Source organism: Pituophis catenifer, unplaced genomic scaffold (assembly GCF_029215685.1).
Source record: "Pituophis catenifer annectens isolate HBS135680 unplaced genomic scaffold, rPitCat1.0.hap2 SCAF_6, whole genome shotgun sequence".
NCBI classification, from domain to species: domain Eukaryota; kingdom Metazoa; phylum Chordata; class Lepidosauria; order Squamata; family Colubridae; genus Pituophis; species Pituophis catenifer.
In genome coordinates, this window is record NW_027256886.1 from 62,938,785 (window position 1) to 62,958,415 (window position 19,631).

The following is a 19,631-nucleotide window of genomic DNA, read 5'->3' on the forward strand; positions in this document are numbered from 1 at the left end:
TTTCATTTTGGGAAAGGCTGGGCAGAAATGGTAGAAATAATGATAGTTTCAATCTCATTGTTCGTATGATCCCCAACCTGTGTACCTTTCGCCGCGCCCTGAAGACTCTTTTATTCCAACAAGCCGGGATGGCCTAATAGGAATTTTTAAATTGGGTGTTTGTTAGTTTTTAATTTCGTGGGCCAAATTGTATATATTTGTTTTTAAATTGTTCTTAAATTTTGTGGTTTATATGTGTTTTAATATGGCTATACACCACCCTGAGTCCTTTGGGAGAAGGGCGGTATAGAAGTTCAATAAAATCTAAATCCAAATCTAAATTGTTGAATTTCAGAAGTTGGATAATTCAGATATAGCACTGTGATCCATCTAGCTCAGTCCTGTCTCAATTAACAGGCAGTTCTCAGGATTTCCTTTGTAGTGTGAGGATTTAATCTCTGTGTGTCAGAACTTGGTCTTTTTACACAAACAGTTACAACCCTTCCCCACTGCTCTTCCACTGGGCATCAGGCTAGGTTTTGGCCAAAGAAGTACAAAGCTGCAGCAGGGCATTCTGGGGGTGGGGGGGCAACTTTAGGCTACTGGGAGACTTGGTTCAATGTATTAAAAATTCTATCTCTGTGGGGATTACAAATTCAGTTGTGATAGGTTAGAAAGTGAAGATAAACCAAGCTGTAGCCTGTTCAGATTGCCATTATTTGGAGGGAAGGTGGCATTGAATGCAATTTCTCATATTTGATTGCTTAAAAGGATATTCATCTGGGATATATATATATATCTGTGTTTCTCCGAAAATAAAACCCTGTTTTATATTTTTTTGAACCCCAAAATAAGCACTTGGTCTTATTTTCGGGGAGGTCTTATTATTTTGGGGCGCGTAGAGTAAGACGGGGCTCCACTTCCCATCTTACCTAATTTCCAGCTCTGTCTCCCTAACCCTAACCAGAGGAAATGGCGGGGACCGGCTGCACATGTGTTTAAATATTTTCGGGGAGGGCCTATTTTAGCATGTGCACTCAAAAGCCCGATTCGGCTTATTATCCAGGGAGGGCTTATTTTGGGGGAAACGGTATTATATATTAATTCATCCGGGTACCTTTTTCTGTAGAAAAGGGATTGGGAAAAGGGATTGGGAATCCTGCCTTGTCAAGGGACATAATATTTGATGTTGAGGTTTTACATCTATCGTTGGTTATAAATTCTGTCTCTGGAATTGGGGCTTTCAGTCATTTTCTTTTTTCTGTCAAGTTTCTCATGTTTTCAAAAGCTAGATGAAAGAGCTTTTACAAACACTTTGTTGAGAAATGCATAGACTGAGCAATTGATATTCTTATGTTATATGAATGATACTTGAATTGTGCTGCATTGTAGATGTATAGACTCTTAAGTCTCTATCTCATATTGGTCCAGGATCATGCATAAGCCTAACACAAAAGACTGGCTAACGTGTGTGCCCTACAGACAGCTTAAAATGACACATATTCACAATATTACTTGGAGAATATCAAGGTTATATGTACCTTTCCATCCTTGAGTGTATAGTTTTCCTACCTTTGTTTGAATGATGTGCATGGACATTGGTGCATTGAGTCCTTTGATTTTGTTTGAATATTAACCTGAGTCTGTAATATTTGTTTTGCCAGAATGTGGAATACAACATATTTGAAGGAACCGAATGTCATGGTGTCCCCACAGTGGTTATAAGTCAAGGGAAGGTTGTATTGGAAGATGAAAACCTCTGTGTCACCCCAGGTGTTGGCCGTTTCATTCCTCGAAAGACATTTCCTGATTTTGTTTACAAAAGAATAAAAGCCCGGAATAGGGTGAGAATTTTTCTGTATGTGAAATCTATTTCATTGTTGGTTAACATGTCTGCACCATCAAAAGCCCAGGACAAGGACTGAGAAGAAACAGTCTGGGAAAATCAGAAATATGGTGTTCAATTAAGGTTTTAAGAGTAATTGGCTTTCCTTCACATACGTCCAGATTTTCTGTTTTCTGAAAAAGAAGTTATACTTACATTGTGAAGTAGCCTAGGAAAATAAATTGTGATCAGGTTCATACAGGAACCTAAGACATACTGTAGTTTGCCAGCACTCTGCAACACACTAAATCAAAATGAAGCAACTACATTATGATTTAGTATATAATACAAGCTAAGAGAACCTAAAGATCAGTGAACAGTTAAGCAAAGATTTGAACTTAATACAGTTAAAGATTTCTCTTTCCATGATTGCATTACCATTTTTCACCATTATATATATTCAGTTTTTAAGTTTGTATTAAGTATAAATCTAAACCTGCAGAATATGACTTGTGCATATGCATAACATGCTTAGTATGTGAGAATGTTTGTGTTCCACATAGCAGCGCCAGAAGACAATGGCAGATCACTTCTGTATTGTAGCCAGGAAAATTAAATTAAGCTTTATTTTTCACCCTAAATTGTTTATCTATAAAGTTGTCCATGGAATTCTGGCAAGCTCCTTTTCTATAATAATTCTCCCTTTTATTGCATGTTTATAGTTGGCTGAAATCCATGGTGTACCTCGTGGGCTTTATGATGGGCCTGTTCATGATGTCATAGTAACCGCTAAAGCTGTTGCTCCAGCTCCTACCTCAAGGATAGCTACTTGCTCAGGCAAAATACAGGTTCCACCAATCCGCAACCTTCATCAGTCAGGCTTCAGTCTGTCTGGTAAGTCAAGTTGTAAAGAAACAAAACAAAACAATAAAAATTGAGGTGATAACAGAATTATCAAAATGAGAGCTTACTATTATCTTTTAGATCATCAATTGGTAAGCAGTACCTGACTTCTCTTTCAGTCATTATACAGCTCTTAGGAACTTTTTAGCACTTTATATGTGGTGATAATATATGCTGAATTAAGGGAAGCTGGATTAGAAGATGAGCGTGGTTTTAAAATTGAAGGAGGAAACAACAAGTACCTGCATTATGCTGATGATGCTACTTTTGTCAGGCAAAAATGTAAAGTCTGTTATAAGTATTGAGGACCACAGTGAAAAAAATGGGAGTGAAATTAAATATAAAGAGGACCAAACTAATCACAACAGGTACAAGAAATTGACATAAAAATATCAAAGCGGTAGATAGCTTCTGCCTTTTGAGCAGCATGGTGGCCCAGAGGTGAGCTCTCATGTCACAATCAGGAGGGTATGAGTTCGATTCTAGATAATGGCAGATATTTCTTTCTCTAGGCACAAAAGAAAAATATCTGCTGTGAGCTCTGTGTAGGCATCAGGAAGGGCATCCAGCCAGTAAATGCTCAGCTTTATTCAATTGCCCCAACTCCACCCTGATGCAATGGATTATAGGGTCAATAAAAGGGGAAAAAAAGATAGCTTCTGCCTTTTAGTAACAACCATCAACATTACTGCAAAGGAACAAGTAGTCAATAAGAATACTGCAGACTAGCACTTAGTAGAGCACCCATGAAAGTCTTAGTAAGTTATTCAAATGACGTGTCTATACCTAACAAATAGGGCAAGCCAGTTGGACTTTGAAGAACCTAGATAGAAAGAGTATTGATGCTTTTGAACATCAGTGCTGGAGAAGACTCATAAGAATACCATGGACAGTCAAGAAAACAAATGTTTCATTGAACAAATTAGCTCAGAGTTTCCATTTGAGACATAAATGACTAGGATTGTATTATCCTACATTCGATATATGTAGGATACATGCAGTATCCTGCATGCAGTAATTCTCTTGAAGACTAATTCTGGGAAAGGTGAAAAGAAAGAGAAGAAGAAAATGGATCTGCATCAAGGAAGATAGACCGAGTAACGTAGCAATCAATGCCCTTTTAGAAGATTTGAAGGGAGAAAATCTGGCACATAATGTGATGATAAAGGTGATGATGATATTCATTCCAGTGTAATACTCCAAAAGTTCCATCTTTTGAAACTAATTACTTATCTGCTAAGCATTCGAGAATCCCTTAGGGTCTATTCCACAGCTAGCTAAGCATTTTTTATTTTTTATTCATTTCGATTATGGAAGTTAAGCACAATCATAAATCTCTTCTATTCAAGTCAATGTATACAAAATTCCTCCCATTTAGTAGTTTCTCATATTTGATTAAAAGACTGGAAGTTGAAGGCTTTTTTTTAAAAGCATTCTTGTACATGTGAATATGAAGACCTAGTTTCCAAAACTTCTTTTCACATGAATTTGGCAATTTTCAGCCTTAATTTAATCAGTTTCCTTTGTCGGCATAAATATGTTTGGTAGAATAATTCTATGAAGTCTAATCAGAAATAAATCACATCTGGCTAAATACTGTTTACTTTGGGAGAAATTACATATCATATAGTTATATACCCTGTTTCCCCTAAAATAAGACATCTCCTGATAATAAGCCCAATCACGCTTTTGAGCACATGCACTAAAATAAGCCCTCCCTGAAAATATTTAAATGCATGCACAGCCGGTCCCCGCCATTTCCTCTGGTTAGGGTTAGGAAGACAGAGCTGGAAATCAGGTAAGACGGCAAGAGGAGCCCCATCTTTCTCCACGCACCCCAAAGTAATAAGACCTGCCTGAAAATAAAGCCAAGCACTTATTTCGGGGTTTAAAAAAATATATGACAGAATCTTATTTTCAGGGAAACACGGTAGTAGATATAGGAGGGTATGTATATACACACACACCATATCTACTATATGATAACTATGATATGTAATTATATACATACCACACACACATAAATATATATATATATACATACATACATACATATTCATACACGCACACACGCACACAGAGAGTATATATAACTTTGCAGGCCCAACTTTTAATTATAAATATGTAGTTGCAACTATAAGAGTATACCGTAAACATGTTTTCATTTACTTATATGTAGACAGTCTATTTTATATCCCTTCTAGGATCTCAAGCAGATGACCATATTGCAAGACGTACTGCGCAGAAAATTATCGCACCCCCAGGTGGACGCTCCAATATTACATCTCTGTCATAATCATTCCTGGCTGAAAATACCTGCATATAACTTTAATTATGCACTGGCCATGCCCAGACGCTATTAAAACCCATGGCCTAAATTTCCTATCAGTATCAGTGGATCTTAAAAGAGCATCTCTATGGTTTTCATTAGGATAGATGAATTATGCAGGTGCATTTTACATTCCTTTTAAGTAACTTATCATTACGAAAAGATCTGCCTTGTCTATACTCCCCAAGCACCTCTTTTTACTGAAAATATTGGAAAACAGATTATTTTACACTGCCAAATTAAAGGGCTTGAACGGGAGTTTACAACAGAGAAATATGAAAATGATTTGCCTTGTAACTCAGGATAAAATTTCCCACTTTTTCTCTTCTAAGTCAAAACAATAAATATACCCTTTCCTAATGTATAGATTTCGTTACATGTAGTAAATGCATTCCCTGAATTCCCCTAAATCTTCATTAACATGCCTGCAATTGTACAGATTTCTAATGAAAAGCTTTCTGACATGCTAGCTGTAGATTAGGTTATATCCAAGAAATACCTGAATACGTGTGTTTTTTTTTTTATTTTCTACCAATAATTTATGCCTTTTGTCTGGGAATGACTCCTGTACTATTTTGATACAAACAACTTATTTCTATTCCCCCCTTTTTTACTGAAAAAAACCTACACACATAAGGCCAATTGCTTACCTGTCTTGTTCCTCTGTACGCATAATGGTAAGCCTTAAATTGTTTTCTTTTACCATGATGAAGTGTTACATCTGATTACCTAAAGAATTAGAGTACAGGATTTTTTCAGAATGGCATGTCAGGGGCCACAGTCCCCCAAAATTGTGACGCCATGGCAAAATTTACAACTGATTTAATTTCATTTGCACTTACATTTAATTGGTTATAATTGCAGACATTATGATTGTTGGTAACTTTGAGAAGTTCTCCGATAGCTGCCCTAAAAACATTTATGGAGTTTTGTATCAATGGAAGCCATAAACATTTGCTGGGGAAGAAGGCAAGTTATGAAACATGCATCCAATGTTGCAGTACAATTGCAAAAGTGCAGAACTTGTGTTGTGATGTCATGCTGCACTCATTGTCATTGACATTGTATGTGGGTGTCAAAACTATGTGTGGGCTAACAAGATATACTTCTGACCTAGATCATGGCTAATGATTGATGTCAAAATGAGGAGAGCATAATTGGAAATAGATTTCCAAGCTTAGTTTAAAATTTACTATAAGCAGATAATAATTTAATCCCAAATAAACCACGAATAAAGCATTCTTCCCCTACTACCACTCTTGTTTATAATGTGACAGGTATATTTCATTCAGTTATGTCTCTACTTTTGCCTTGAGTGTGCTTAGGACAGCTGTGGTTTTGTTATATCTTTGGAATCTTCATCAAGATTAAGACAATGAACTATGGATGGAATTAACCATGGTTAGATGTAGGGTCTCAAAATCATTCCCAATATTTTTTTTTTATCCTGCCAGATGATGAGCTACTTCACCAAATAGATTTTATCAAAATTATTGCCCTAAAGTTTATTGTTGCAACTGATCAGTAAGCGTTTATCAAGCCAGAAAGGGCTTATGATTTAGTATATCTATAACAGTAGGAGATTCTTGAACATATTATTAGGAAACATTGTCACTCAGTATTGTGGCAGCATGGATATATTAAATACAAGTGTTCTCTGAATATTGATGGAAGTAGGTGTCATAGTGTCATTTAGAGCTGGTATACAAATGCATCTAGTCTTTAAAGATAGCAGAATTTTTTTTAACAGAATTGTGGAGGTGCCAGTGTGTTTTTAGTCTTTGGTTAGTCTTGAATTTTTAAAGCAAATTATTTATCTACTTTTTTTTCCAATTATCAAGTGTAGACCTTATAAATAAATAAAAAACCGTGTTTATGGAGGTCAGCTGCATACAGTTAACTTTTTATAAGACTTAAAAGACAGGTTTATTATATTTAAAACACTGTACAGCAAATACGATCTTATATATTCCATATTATCCCATAAAATGATGGCCGTGACTCATTTTGCCTTTGTTATTTACATTCAATAAAATTCTTGGAAATTAGCAAAATTTCAAAGTCAGTTCTTGATCTCTGCTTTAACATATGTGTGATACCAATTTGATGGTTACTTTTTACAAAGACTTTGGCTATGCTGTATTTTATTCTCTGAAATGTATTTATTGAAGACAAAAAAGCAGTTGATTAAGCAACCATTACCTCCAAGGCACCCCGTATCCATTCTGCCTATGCCCCCAAACACAATATGTGCATCAGTAGACAGTGAATACAATGAAGCAGAAATGTCTGTGAGGGGGTCATTAGAATAACCTAATTCTTTTTCCTTCTGTGCAGTGCTTAAGACTTAATAAAAAGAGAGGCAAGGCTTTGATTGCCCATTCGTCCCTGCTATTTAGATGCTGTTACTGCTGACCAACCCCCATTCACAGACATCCCTGCAGTGGCATAACTATTGTGGATAATGTGAACATAGCTCATACATCAAAGGATGGTGCCGTAAAAAGTATTATCAATTTTATTACAGTCACAAACCAGCAAATAAAAGCATTAAAACAATAATAGTTAAAAATGAAAGACAGAGCAATATATTGCAATTGATGGTGGATTAACAGGGCAGTTAAAGTTTGCCTAATTTTGCATACAGCATGGCAGAATTTGGCCACATTCAGAGAAACTACAGGTCGTTCTTGACTTAATAACGGCAGTGAAAATTGACTTCTAACCATTTTTCACGCTTGATGGCTTTTGCAGCATCTCCGCTGTCATCAAAATTCAAACACTGGCAACTGACTCATATTTATAATGGTTGCCGTGTCTGGGGGAGTCATGTGATCACCTGTCACCTGACCAGCAAAGTAAACAGGGAAGCAGATATGCTTAACTATATTTTTAGCTGAACACCTGCAGTGATTCACTTAACAACTGTGGCAAGAAAATTGGTACCTGGGGGCAAAACTCATTTAACAACTGTCTCCCTTAGCAGAGGAAATTGTGGGTTCAATTGTGATTGTAAGTTGAGGACTACCTATATTTCATACTAATCTGATAACAGTAGTTGCATGTGAAAAAGATCAGTATTTCTCAGATATTTTTATTAGGTAAGGTGTTAATAAATTGAATCCTTTTGAAAAACACAGAATAGCAGGATGTAAACTATAGTTTCCATGGCCTCTTGTCCACAGAGACACGATCTCCACTCATGGTATATTTTTGTATTGGCCCACCAAAACTGGAAAGTATTTTGGCAGCATGCTAAGGTTAATGCCCTTTGGATTTTTGGGATGGTTATTTGATACAAATATCTTGCTATTTTAATTTTTGTAAAAAGTAATACTGTTGGTTGTAAGGTCATGGATATGCAATCCAGTGACTTCTGAATATTATTCAGTTATTTTAGTTGGGGCCAGAATTTCAGTTGCCAAGCAAAGCAGTTAAGTGAGTCAGGTCTGATTTTATTACCTTTCACTCTTGTTTAACACAGCTGAACAATTACAGTTGTTAAGTGAATCGCAATTCCTCGATTGACAATGCTTGCTGGAAGCCAGTTGGAAAAGTTACTAATGGTGATCACATGTAAATTTATTGTTGTAAATTTCAGTTTCAGTCTCAGGACCATAAGGATGTGGTGATGCTCATAAGTGAAAGGATGATTGTAAGTCACTTTTTAAAGTGCTGTTGTAACTTTGAACAATCACTATACAAATGGCTGTAAGTCAATGACTAGCTGTATTTGCAGAGTAAAAGCAGTGCTTGCTTATGAAAGATGTTCTCTTTCCTAGAAGCACTTGCAAGCTGCAGATACATTCTTCTCATAGTTTTTCATTGACAAAACACTTATTTTTTCTAGTGAAATTTTTTTGCCTGCCTTACTCAGAGCTGGCTTTACTGGGTCTATGGTAGAACAGCGCATTTCTGCTTGCAATGTAGGTGCTGATTTTGTCCACTAGTGTTTCTCAGACTCGGCAAGATTAAAAAGTGTAGACTTCAACTTCCAGAATTTCCCAATCAGGTTGTGCAAATGTGGGAGTTGAAGTCCGCTTTAAACATGCTGACGTTGAGAAATATAGATAAGTCCTCATTTAGTGACAACCTCATTTAGGAACTGCAGTTATGATGGTGATGAAAAATTAACTTTGTGACCAATCCTCACATTTAGAACTTTCACATATCCGTCAAGCAAAGGAAAGCTGAAGTAAGGTTATTAACATAGTTGTGGTTTCACTTAGTGACCACCCCACTTAATGACCTTGTTGCTGATCCTAGTTGTCACTAAAGAAATGCCTACACTGCACTATGTTCTTAGTCTACTTGGAGAACAAGGGAACAAAGAGAAAATGAGAAGAAAATGAAACATTTTCTCAGGCTACTAAGGCTGTACATGAATAATTTAGCTGTGCAAGGTTGAAAATGAGGATTCAAATCAGGCCTTCTGATTGGTTTGGGGGAGGGATTTACTTCATCTTTGTTGAAATGACTATATTGGACCCACGAGAAATGGGATACATTTCTGCCTTTTATAAACAGAAATAGAACAATATAAATTTGGAAATCCTAGTTCTATTCCTGTCTCCTTTTCTCAATGGGAGTTTATAGGTCATTTTCTCAAATAGATTTTCTTCCATCTAACGGTGAGATGCTATACTCCAGCAAAATAGCAGAATTGAGATGTTAAGCCTTTCATTGATTTAAGGATTATGTGTATTTAATTGAATTGTTTTCCATTTTACTCAAGCGTGCCCCGTGTAGCTATGCAAATACCAGAAAGAGTTCAAATGAACTATAAACAGTTAAAGAATAAAATTAAAAATGCTACTAGCATTAATTAAGTAAAAAAAGGGATGTACCATACAGCTTTTTGAAATATAAAAAGAGTATGGAACATAACTTCTGGGGAAATAAATCCCACGGCTTGGGAATGACCTAAATATTTATGCAAATACAATATAGCTGTGACATGAGAACAAAGAAACTTGCCTTCTAAACTTTCCTCAGGCACAAAGCCAGCTGGGTGACCTGGGCCCGTTCTCAGCCCTAGGAAGGATGTAATGGCAAATCACTTCTGAAAAACTGGCCAAAAAAACTGCAGGGATTATCCAGGCAATCACATGGATCAAATTTGACTTCAGCACAAGGAAACCCACAATAGCCATATTAAAAACTATTACTGCTATATAATGATTATTGTCAAAAATAAACTTGTATAACCAATATTGGAAGGAAAAACAATCTTCAACCTTTGGTCTTTGGAATGTTGTTTGCTAAGCACTAATATTAAGAAATGCCAGCTAGAAATAAATTTTGTTTTTGTTTTGTTCTGTATGTTTATTGTGAGCCGTCCAGAATCAATTTGGAGTCAGGTAGCACCTACGTTAAAAAAAAAAAGGCCATATATAGCTCTTTTGGAACAGCAGTTAATACAATAAAAGGTTATCCCAAAAGTGCCTTTTCCAAAACGTTGAAGCTGGACTTTCTTGTTTTTTTGTGTGTTTTTGTTTTTGTTTTTGCTTTGAAAGCATTTCACTTCTCATCCAACAAGCTTCTTCAATTCATCCTTTTGGAAAAAGCACTTTTGGGACAACCATGACCCGGAAGTTTGCGATGTCCATAGACAATTAAAAGTTATCACTAACAAAATTAATGGTGCTGGTAGACTCCATTTTTCATCTAATGAAGGCTTCCTTGCATCTTCCAACTCTGAATTGAAAAATTGTGCAATCTGGAGTAGATTTGGGGTTCACTTGGGAAACATGGGGAGGGCCCAAGTGGAAGGTCTGTGAATAGTAGTGCATCTGTGTGATACTAGATCAAACTAATTTTTTTTAAAGTTTCCATCTTGATTTGGTTCTATACAATCCTTTGTCTTTCTTCCTTAACTGTAAAATCCAACAAATATCTTAATTTGTGAAGATAACTGCTTCAAATAGTACAATCTTTGGCCCAGGATATTCTGTACACACCACAGAACTATTTCCAGCATATATAAGCATGTGCTGTATTTATAAAGACTGCAGCAATCACTTTTCAATGAATTGCCCCAATTAACTGCAGAATTTGAATAAATTGGAAGTTAATTAATCCAACCATCTCATCACACAGAAAAATAACACCAAAAAGTTAGCAAATAATAAAATAGAAATTAGGTCATCTTTACCATCTGAGGGAGCTGATATGGAGAATTAATTTCACGCATAGCTGGTACTCAAACATTCTGATTCTGCTTTGTGTGTGTGTGTGTGTGTGGCATTCAATGACTTGTTAATACAGTACATGTAGGTTGCTATTCTGGATCCCAAAAGTTATTTAGATAAAAAAAAATTACATTAAAAAAATGCATACAGCTCTAACATTGATTTTCAAAGATGAGACTACTTCCTCTCCACTTCACCCTTCAAGTACTTCTGTTTTGATACATATTTCAAACTTGATTCTTTATACAATGATCTTGACAGATTAATAGTCCATGTGATTTAGATTTCCTGCACCAGCTATATATTCAGTCTATAAATGGTCTCAGTGCCAAATAATATGAAGCAATTCTTTGTTTTTGAAAAAGTGAGAAAATGTTTTTTTATTCTCACCACTTGTATCATCTAATCTTGCAAGTCGCATAATAGTAGAGCATGAATTAATAATATAAAGACTATCAATAATGAATAATATAAAATGGGATTTTGTAAGGCTGCAAAGGACATGATGCTAATTATTTCCACATTCTCTCAACCTGGGGTTGCATCACTACATCTCACCATCAGAGGTGGGTTTCAACAGGTTCTGACCAATTCTGGAGAACTGGTAGTGGAAATTTTGAGTAGTTTGGAGAACAGGTAGTAAAATTCTGACTGGCCTTGCTCCCATCTATTCTCTGCCTCCCCAGTCCCAGCTGATTGGGAGGAAATGGAGATTTTTCAGTAACCTTCCCCTAGAGTGGGGTGGGAATGGAGATTTTACAGTATCCTTCCCCTGCCACACCCACCAAGCCACGCCCATAGAACCAGTAGTAAAAAAATTTGAACCCCACCACTGCTCACCATTGCTATAATTCAGAGCAAGTTGCTAGTTAAACGAGACAGAAGTGTTGCTTGTAGGCCTTCTCTCAAAACAGATTCATTTTCTGATTGTTAAATGAATTTGAAATGGCATCTAGAATTGAAGTCTAAAAATAGGTCAAATGATGCATGCCTGAGTGTTCCCAGTTTGTACAGTCTGATTCAAAAGAGAGATTTCCAGCAACAGCAACCAGCCTCCACCTGTTCTTACAAAACATGTTTTTGAAGGCTAATAATTTACAGGTGGAGGCAGCTAAAGTCCTCCGCGACTAAAACTTTGCATGAGTTGATGAGTGAGCCCTACTGCATTTCACTGTTATCTCTTCAGAGAATAAAGAGGTACTCCCCAGTTGTAGAATAAATAAAATGTTAATTTTAAAAATGTTATTATTTTTAATGATGAGCATCATAATGATGGTAATCAAAGATGAGGACCACAGTGGTGGCAGCATTCAGCCGGTGATGTCTGTATCGCGCGAACCAGTAGCGGTGACTGTAGGAGGTTCCGCCCACCCACCCAGACATAATGCACGGCTACTGCACATGCACAGAAGGTCGTGCGCGTTCGCAGGGGTGGTGCATGCAAGTGAAGCGATCGTGCGCGCTCACATTTGCGAACCTGTAGGGAAGGTAAGTGAATCCCACCTCTGGCACCGCTCATAGCTGGTACTCAGAGGAACATTCTGATTCTGCATTTTGTGTGTGCGTGTGGCATTCACCTATATATTTTGTCAACTTTTCTACAATTTTTGGTGTCGTGAAATACTTGAAGGCTGTTTCATAAGAACAGGTGACTGTACTGCATCTAGAAATAAGGCTCCTGCGCTGGGCCTGCATGTCATATATGTAAAAAAGAGGCGTTGATTGATTTCGGCTCACATTTTTGAAGGTTTATGATAAGACATAATTTGACTTGTAGACTATATGGCATACTTGAACTTCACAAGCAGAAATATCTCTTTGCATTTCAGCATTTGCATATCCCTTGAGAATGAAAGTGATTTGTTGTTCCCATTTCAAAATGAGCTCAACTCAAGATACTTTGTTAGCCCTAGGGGAAATTAAAAAAAAAAAAAACTTTCCCCATTTTTTTCTTGATGCTCAACAACATGATGCTGGTACGGAAACATAATAACTTTCTTCCGTTTTTAATATTTTAATGCAGCTCTTACTGTGTCCATGATTCCCTGTTGTATTAGAAGTCTAAGCACTATTGGGTTCTAAAGGAGAAAAAAAAAAGGACAGAAAATCTTTTGAGTAGAGAGGGGGAATCGGGTGAAATCCAGCAGGTTCTGACAGGTGCTGGAGAACCAACCGGTAGCGGAAATTTTGAGTAGTTTATTTATTGGTTTGATTTATATGCCACCCTTCTCCGGAGACTCAGGGCGGCTTACAATGCATTAAGCAATAGCCTTCATACTTTTGTATTACCTGCTTAGTAGGGCTTTCGCCCCCCCCAAGCAGTGTTCTTTTTTATACGAAGTCAGTTTATTGCCCCCACAATCCGGGTCCTCATTTTACCTATCTTGAAAGGCTGGAAGGCTGAGTCAACCTTGAGCCTGGTGAGATTTGAACTTGCAGTAATTGCAGGCAGGTGGTGTTATTTAACAGTGCTTTAGTCTGCTACGCTACCAAGGCTCTTCAGGACAATCCTTCAGAATACTTGGAAGACAAGCCACCCACAGTCTACACTTTTCTCCAGCCTAAACATACTGAAACCCTCCAACCATACCCTTACACATTTTTTTCCCAAGCCCTTTACCAATGTCCTTCCTACAATGTGTCTATGGAGATTCTCAGTCATCCAGGTCATGATTGTCCCAAAGGTGCTTTTTCAAGAGGCAACTGCACTTTCTGGTTTTTCTTTGGAGACGTTTCCCTTCTCATCCAAGAAGCTTCTTCAGCTCTGACAGGATAGTGGGGAATGGAAGGATTTATAGTCCTTGCAGAAAGCTGGTCATTTGCATTCTTTTAGTAAGTCGTTGAGGCCAAAAGGATGCAAATGACCAGCTGTCTGAAAGGAGTATACATTCTTCCATTCCCCACCCTCCAATCAGAGCTGAAGAAGCTTCTTGGATGAGAAGCGAAACGTCTCCAAAGAAAAACCAGAAAGTCCAGTTGCCTCTTAAAAAAGCACCTTTGGGACTTCCTACAATGTGGTATCCAAAACTGGATGCAATATGAGGAAACAATGACTTCTTGCTGTTGTAACTCTGTGGCTACCATTTAGGACCGAAAAGTGCTGTTCAAAAGGCAAGTTGTTTTTTTTTTTCCCCTTGAAAATGTTTTGCCACCATTCAGCCAGAACTGAAGAAGCTTCTTGGATGAGATGTGAAACATTTTCAAGGGGGGGGGGAAGAAAGTCCAGTTGCCTTTTGAACAGCACCTTTGGGAATCGCTATATAGACATCTACCATTTAGGAATGCATTTGTATGTCTAGTATCCTACTGAAAAATTCCTAACCCTCTTTCGCTTTAATTTATCCATGCCATCCCCACCTCCCAGATATATTTCTAAATTTGTTGGCAATCATGTAATCAAGCATGCCCGCACTCCAGATGGTCTTTTGGTAGTACCTTGAACTGCAAAATGGCACGGTCAGTTTCTCCCATTGCTTTTATGTCTTCATCCAGATCTTCCCTGTTGGTTAGGGTCAAAGCATGAGGACTATGTCAACCTTCTAGAAAATTAAAATCAGAAAAACTACTGAGGAATTTTGGAGTCTCTGCAGAGTGAATTGGTTTTTCAGTAGAAGCCTAGATGGTTATTACAATGTCTTTCCTTCCTGAAAATAATACGACCCAAAAGAACAATATCCATTTTGCTTGACTTAATTATTTATACTATACACAATCCCAAAGAATATCTTTGTTGCTTCCCTTGTTGGACTCCTCCATTCAGATTCATTTCTTAATTCAGAAAATGAACATAAACATCTCACAGTGTTCTTAATGCCCTGTAGTTTCTTTCCTGCTTCAAATTCTCATCAAAGCTGGAGAAGAACATTTTCCTCCTTCTCTTCCACAATAGCAGCATGAACTCAGCAGAGATTTGGATCTGTTTACCTCTCATTAATAGAATTGCTCATAGTCATAGCTAACTTTCAAGCCGGGCACCGAAGTAGAATATTGGAAAAGTAATATATTATTTACCCTTGGTACTGCAGCTTTTCAGCAAGAAAGAAGAAAGCATTCACAAAATTAATGTGCTTTTTCACTACCTGACTTACTGTCTGTTGTAGTATAAAATTTATTGTTCCGATGTTAGTAACTAAGATAGGAATATGAAGGTTTTGGAATCCTTGCCAAGATTGTTCTCACCAAACTGGGCTTGTGCTTTTTTTCTTTAAAACCACCTAACAGAGGTCTTCATTTTTTACCTTCTGCCCTCATTTGTCAACCATATCTTTATTTTCTGATGTGCACCTGCCTTGTGTTTGGCTCCCATGCCAGTTCCCCCTCCGGTCCTTTTCTCCCACTTCACAAAGGGATCCCTCATAATGTTCAGCAGCCGTCGTAGCCCAGCCAATTTTCCAAACAGCCAGCTTCACTGCCCGCTAAACATCTCTCCTTTTTCACCTGGAACTGTGTCACAGATAGAATTAAAATAAACCATTTTTAACTTTTGAAAATGATCTAAATCTCATAAACCTGCCAAGGCTCTGGGATGAATTGCTGGAGTCTTATAAGCTTTGATAATTTTGCAAGATTCGAGACAAAGCATTGCATCAGGTGTATGGTTGCTGACTGCGGTAGCTTAAGAGCCAGAAACATTTGTCTTTCCAAGGCGACAGATTGAGGCTTTCTGGCACTAACAATTTATAGCATGCCTAAGCCATTGTTGTAGTAATATATCACTGTTGCAGGAAAGTTGTATATATCATCATGAGGATGGCAGGGTGATAGTAGTAGTGGGAAAAAATCATCTCAAAAACTACCAGTCCCAGAGTTCCTTGTGTCTAGGCAAGAGGACCAGGGATAGCTAGATAGAGGTCGACCCCGAGGCCCCTTGTATGTGGGGTGCCACAAGGGTCGGTCCTCTCGCCCCTTCTGTTCAACATTTATGTGAAGCCGCTGGGTGAGATCATCCGTGGTTTCGGGGTGAAGTACCACCAGTACGCTGACGATACTCAGCTGTACATCTCCACCCCGGACCACCCCAATGATGCCCTTGAAGTGATGTCCCGGTGCCTGGAGGCCGTGCGGATCTGGATGGGGAGGAACAGGCTCGGGCTCAACCCATCCAAGACCGAGTGGCTGTGGTTTCCGACATCCCGATATAGTCAGTTGGCGCCATCACTGACTATTGGGGGCAAGTCATTGCCCCCCACGGAGAGGGCTCGCAACTTGGGTGTCCTCCTGGACTCACGGCTGTCTTTAGAAGAGCATATGACGGCCGTGGCCAGGGGAACTTTTTATCAGGTCCGCCTGATTCGCCAGTTGCGTCCCTTTCTGGATCGGGACTCGTTAAATACGGTCACTCATGCTCTTGTTACTTCCCGCTTGGACTACTGCAATGCTCTCTACATGGGGCTCCCCTTGAGGAGCACCCGGAGGCTCCAGCTGGTCCAGAATGCGGCCGCGCGGGTGGTTATGGGAGCGACGTGGCGCTCCCATGTGACCCCCCTCCTGCGCGAGCTGCACTGGCTCCCGGTGGTCTTCCGGGTGCGCTTCAAGGTTTTGGTTACCACCTTTAGAGCGCTCCATGGCATCGGACCGGGGTATCTACGAGACCGCCTTCTGCTACCAATAGCCTCTCACCGACCAGTACGCTCCCATAGAGAGGGGCTCCTCAGGGTGCCGTCGGCCAAACAGTGTCGACTGGCGGCCCCCAGGGGGAGAGCCTTCTCTGTGGGGGCACCTACCATCTGGAACGAGCTCCCCCCAGAGATACGGAAGATCCCGGACCTGCGCACATTTCGCCGTGCTCTCAAAACTTTTCTATTTCAGCAAGCTGGCCTGGCCTAACTCCCCTCTTTTAAATTCTTAAATTTTAAATTTTTGAATTCGTGATTTTATAAATTGGGTGTTTTAATCTGTGTTTCGGCCGAAATATTTAATAATTTTAAGGGATTTTTAATATTTGTATTGTCTGTATTTTATCTTGGCTGTTCACCGCCCTGAGTCCTTCGGGAGTAGGGCGGTATAGAAATTTGATTAATAAATAATAATAAATAAATAAATAGCTGCTGGAGAACAAAACATTATAAGTAAACATGTAACAGTGAGAAAACATGCTGGTGGTGAGGTTTAAGCTCCACAATATATTGGGCAATTGTCTAGCTGGTGTTTTTCAGCCTTGGTGACTTTCAGATGTTTGGGCTTTAAATCCTAGAATTTCCCAGCCAGCCATAAGAAAGGAGGGCAAATGACAAATAGGCAATCATGATGTAATGATGCAAATTCTGCCCCATTTATATTTGTGCCACAATATTGACAAATCAGTAAAGGATGGATCCTGGGGCATGATGTTATGACATTCATTTTGTTGGAGAGAGACTGGCAGAATCAGAGGGAGGAGTCAAGCCGGGAATTAATCTGGAATCTTTATGTAGGCATAAGGCAGCAAGGCCCAACACACACATACACATACCTTGAATGCCTTACTAATCTGGCCCAAGTGCAAACTACCAGTCTGAGAAGATTCCTGTGAAATAGGCATGAGCAATAAAGTAGCTAATTGAACTCTTCATGGTTGGATATGGTTGTTCATGCCTGACACATTGTTCTTGGCTGACACATTTTGACAGAATCGCAGCTTGCAGCAGATGCCATGGTGCATTGATCCCTATTTATGCATACATTCCTGTTTGGAACATTGCAGAGTTTACCAAATTATTTGGTAGGAGCTCTACCCTGCCCATGCACTCTGTCTAGGTGCAGCTCCCACTAATTTCTTTTAGTTCTAAGGCAGAAGAAATCAGAAGAAACAATGAAGTCATCTTAGATCCAACAAGATAGGTGAATGCATGCATATTCGCAGATTTTGCTGATATCTAGAAATTTCTGATGACATCTTGATTTCAACCATTCCAGTGGATAAGAGGATAGTCCAGTTCTCAAAGTAATCTATTTTGAATGTCCCTTTCCAAGATCAGGTTTAATGCCTGAAGAGAACATTAGTGAGGACTGGACAGTATTAATTGGAGAGCCTATACTGGCAGCAAATTTTAGGAATTTCTTGGATTTACATCTGTGCCCCTTTCATATGCATGATTCTGGGAATTCTGGGAGTTGAAGTCCACAGGTCTTAAATTTGCCAGGGTTGGACACCCTCACTCTAGAAGGTCCCAAACTGGGCTGGGCAAAATACACAACCTTTGTGAGTCATCACACAGGTTTCTCTGACAAATGCATACAAAGGAGATTAAAATACATTTGCATGAATTTGCCATACTCAGCCCATCTGGTACAATTTCATACAAGTGGACCACCCCAGTTTCACTCCTGAAGACTAGACCAAGTGAGCAGAAGAAGCATAGACCAAGTAGGTGATACAAGATATAATTTATCGCTAGGCATATAAATGTAATGGAAGATGTGAATGATAATTGGGGCAACAGCTGCTGATGGAATTGCTGATGGAAGTAAAGGACACTTCTGGGATTACTTTTTCATGAAAAATGTTGTAAATTCTCAGATCATTCCCTCCCAGAGCAAGTCAGAAGGAAGCAAATAAAAAGTGAGCCATTCTTTCTTTGGCGACCCAGTTTTTCTCTGTTTGATGTCTCCTTGTCCTCATAAACAGCAATGTTAATTAATTATATATTAATATTCCTATTTTAGAATTTGCTTGGGCCTGCACAGATGCCCAATCTTAAATCAGGCTGATGTTTTTAATCTTTAAATTCTTGATCTGGGCCTATGGAATCTGAAAGCCAGCATGCCCTACTGATTTGAAAGACTTCATTCATATGGTTTGACTTCTAATGTTAACTTGAAAATCTTGATATTATTGTACTACTCAAACTCTGAAATTGATTTTGTAAAATAATGTTTTTCTAATGCCTTCTTTGCTAACTTTTAGATATTAGACTAAGCCCATCATATTCACTTTGGCTTTTAACTTTATCAGGTCTTACATTTAAATTACTTAAAAGGTTGGTTTTTTAACAAAAAAGAAACTGTTATTATTCTTCTCTTAGCTTTTTGTCTGCCACCACTGCTCACTTTATTGTGCTGCGTTCTTAGATTTTAATTTTGTTGGCTTTTGTGAGATGCCTTGAGATGGTACCAAAATGATGAGATATAAATCTCTAAAAATGTCATCCATGGTTGAGAATTTTTCTTGCAATACATCCTAATACACCAAGGGTACTGTAGTTCTCAAATGAAATAATGTTAGCAACTGCAATGCTCTAGAAAGCTACATTTCTTTATCTTATTTATGGCAATGTGTTCCTACTAAAGCTCAAAATCTATTGGATACACTGACCCAAGAATACACAACAGCCTGCATAGTATGAAGTTAAAAAACAGGTGGCCCTATTAGAAGCAGGCACACTTGAAGTGACTTTAAGGTTACATACTAGCTATTTGTGTCCTA

The 19,631-nt window shown here is 38.4% G+C and overlaps 1 protein-coding gene across 3 annotated transcripts in view; it reads left to right on the forward strand.

Moving 5' to 3' along the window:
* DPYSL4 (dihydropyrimidinase like 4) overlaps positions 1 to 5,003 on the forward strand; it is a 30,455-nt gene extending 25,452 nt beyond the window's left edge. For all 3 annotated transcript variants that reach the window (XM_070946383.1, XM_070946385.1, XM_070946384.1), the window contains exons 12-14: positions 1,644 to 1,823; positions 2,527 to 2,698; positions 4,912 to 5,003. In XM_070946383.1, the coding sequence (XP_070802484.1) occupies positions 1,644 to 1,823; positions 2,527 to 2,698; positions 4,912 to 5,003 (444 nt within the window). The remainder of the gene's footprint in view (positions 1 to 1,643; positions 1,824 to 2,526; positions 2,699 to 4,911) is intronic.
* The last annotated feature ends 14,628 nt before the right edge of the window (positions 5,004 to 19,631 follow it).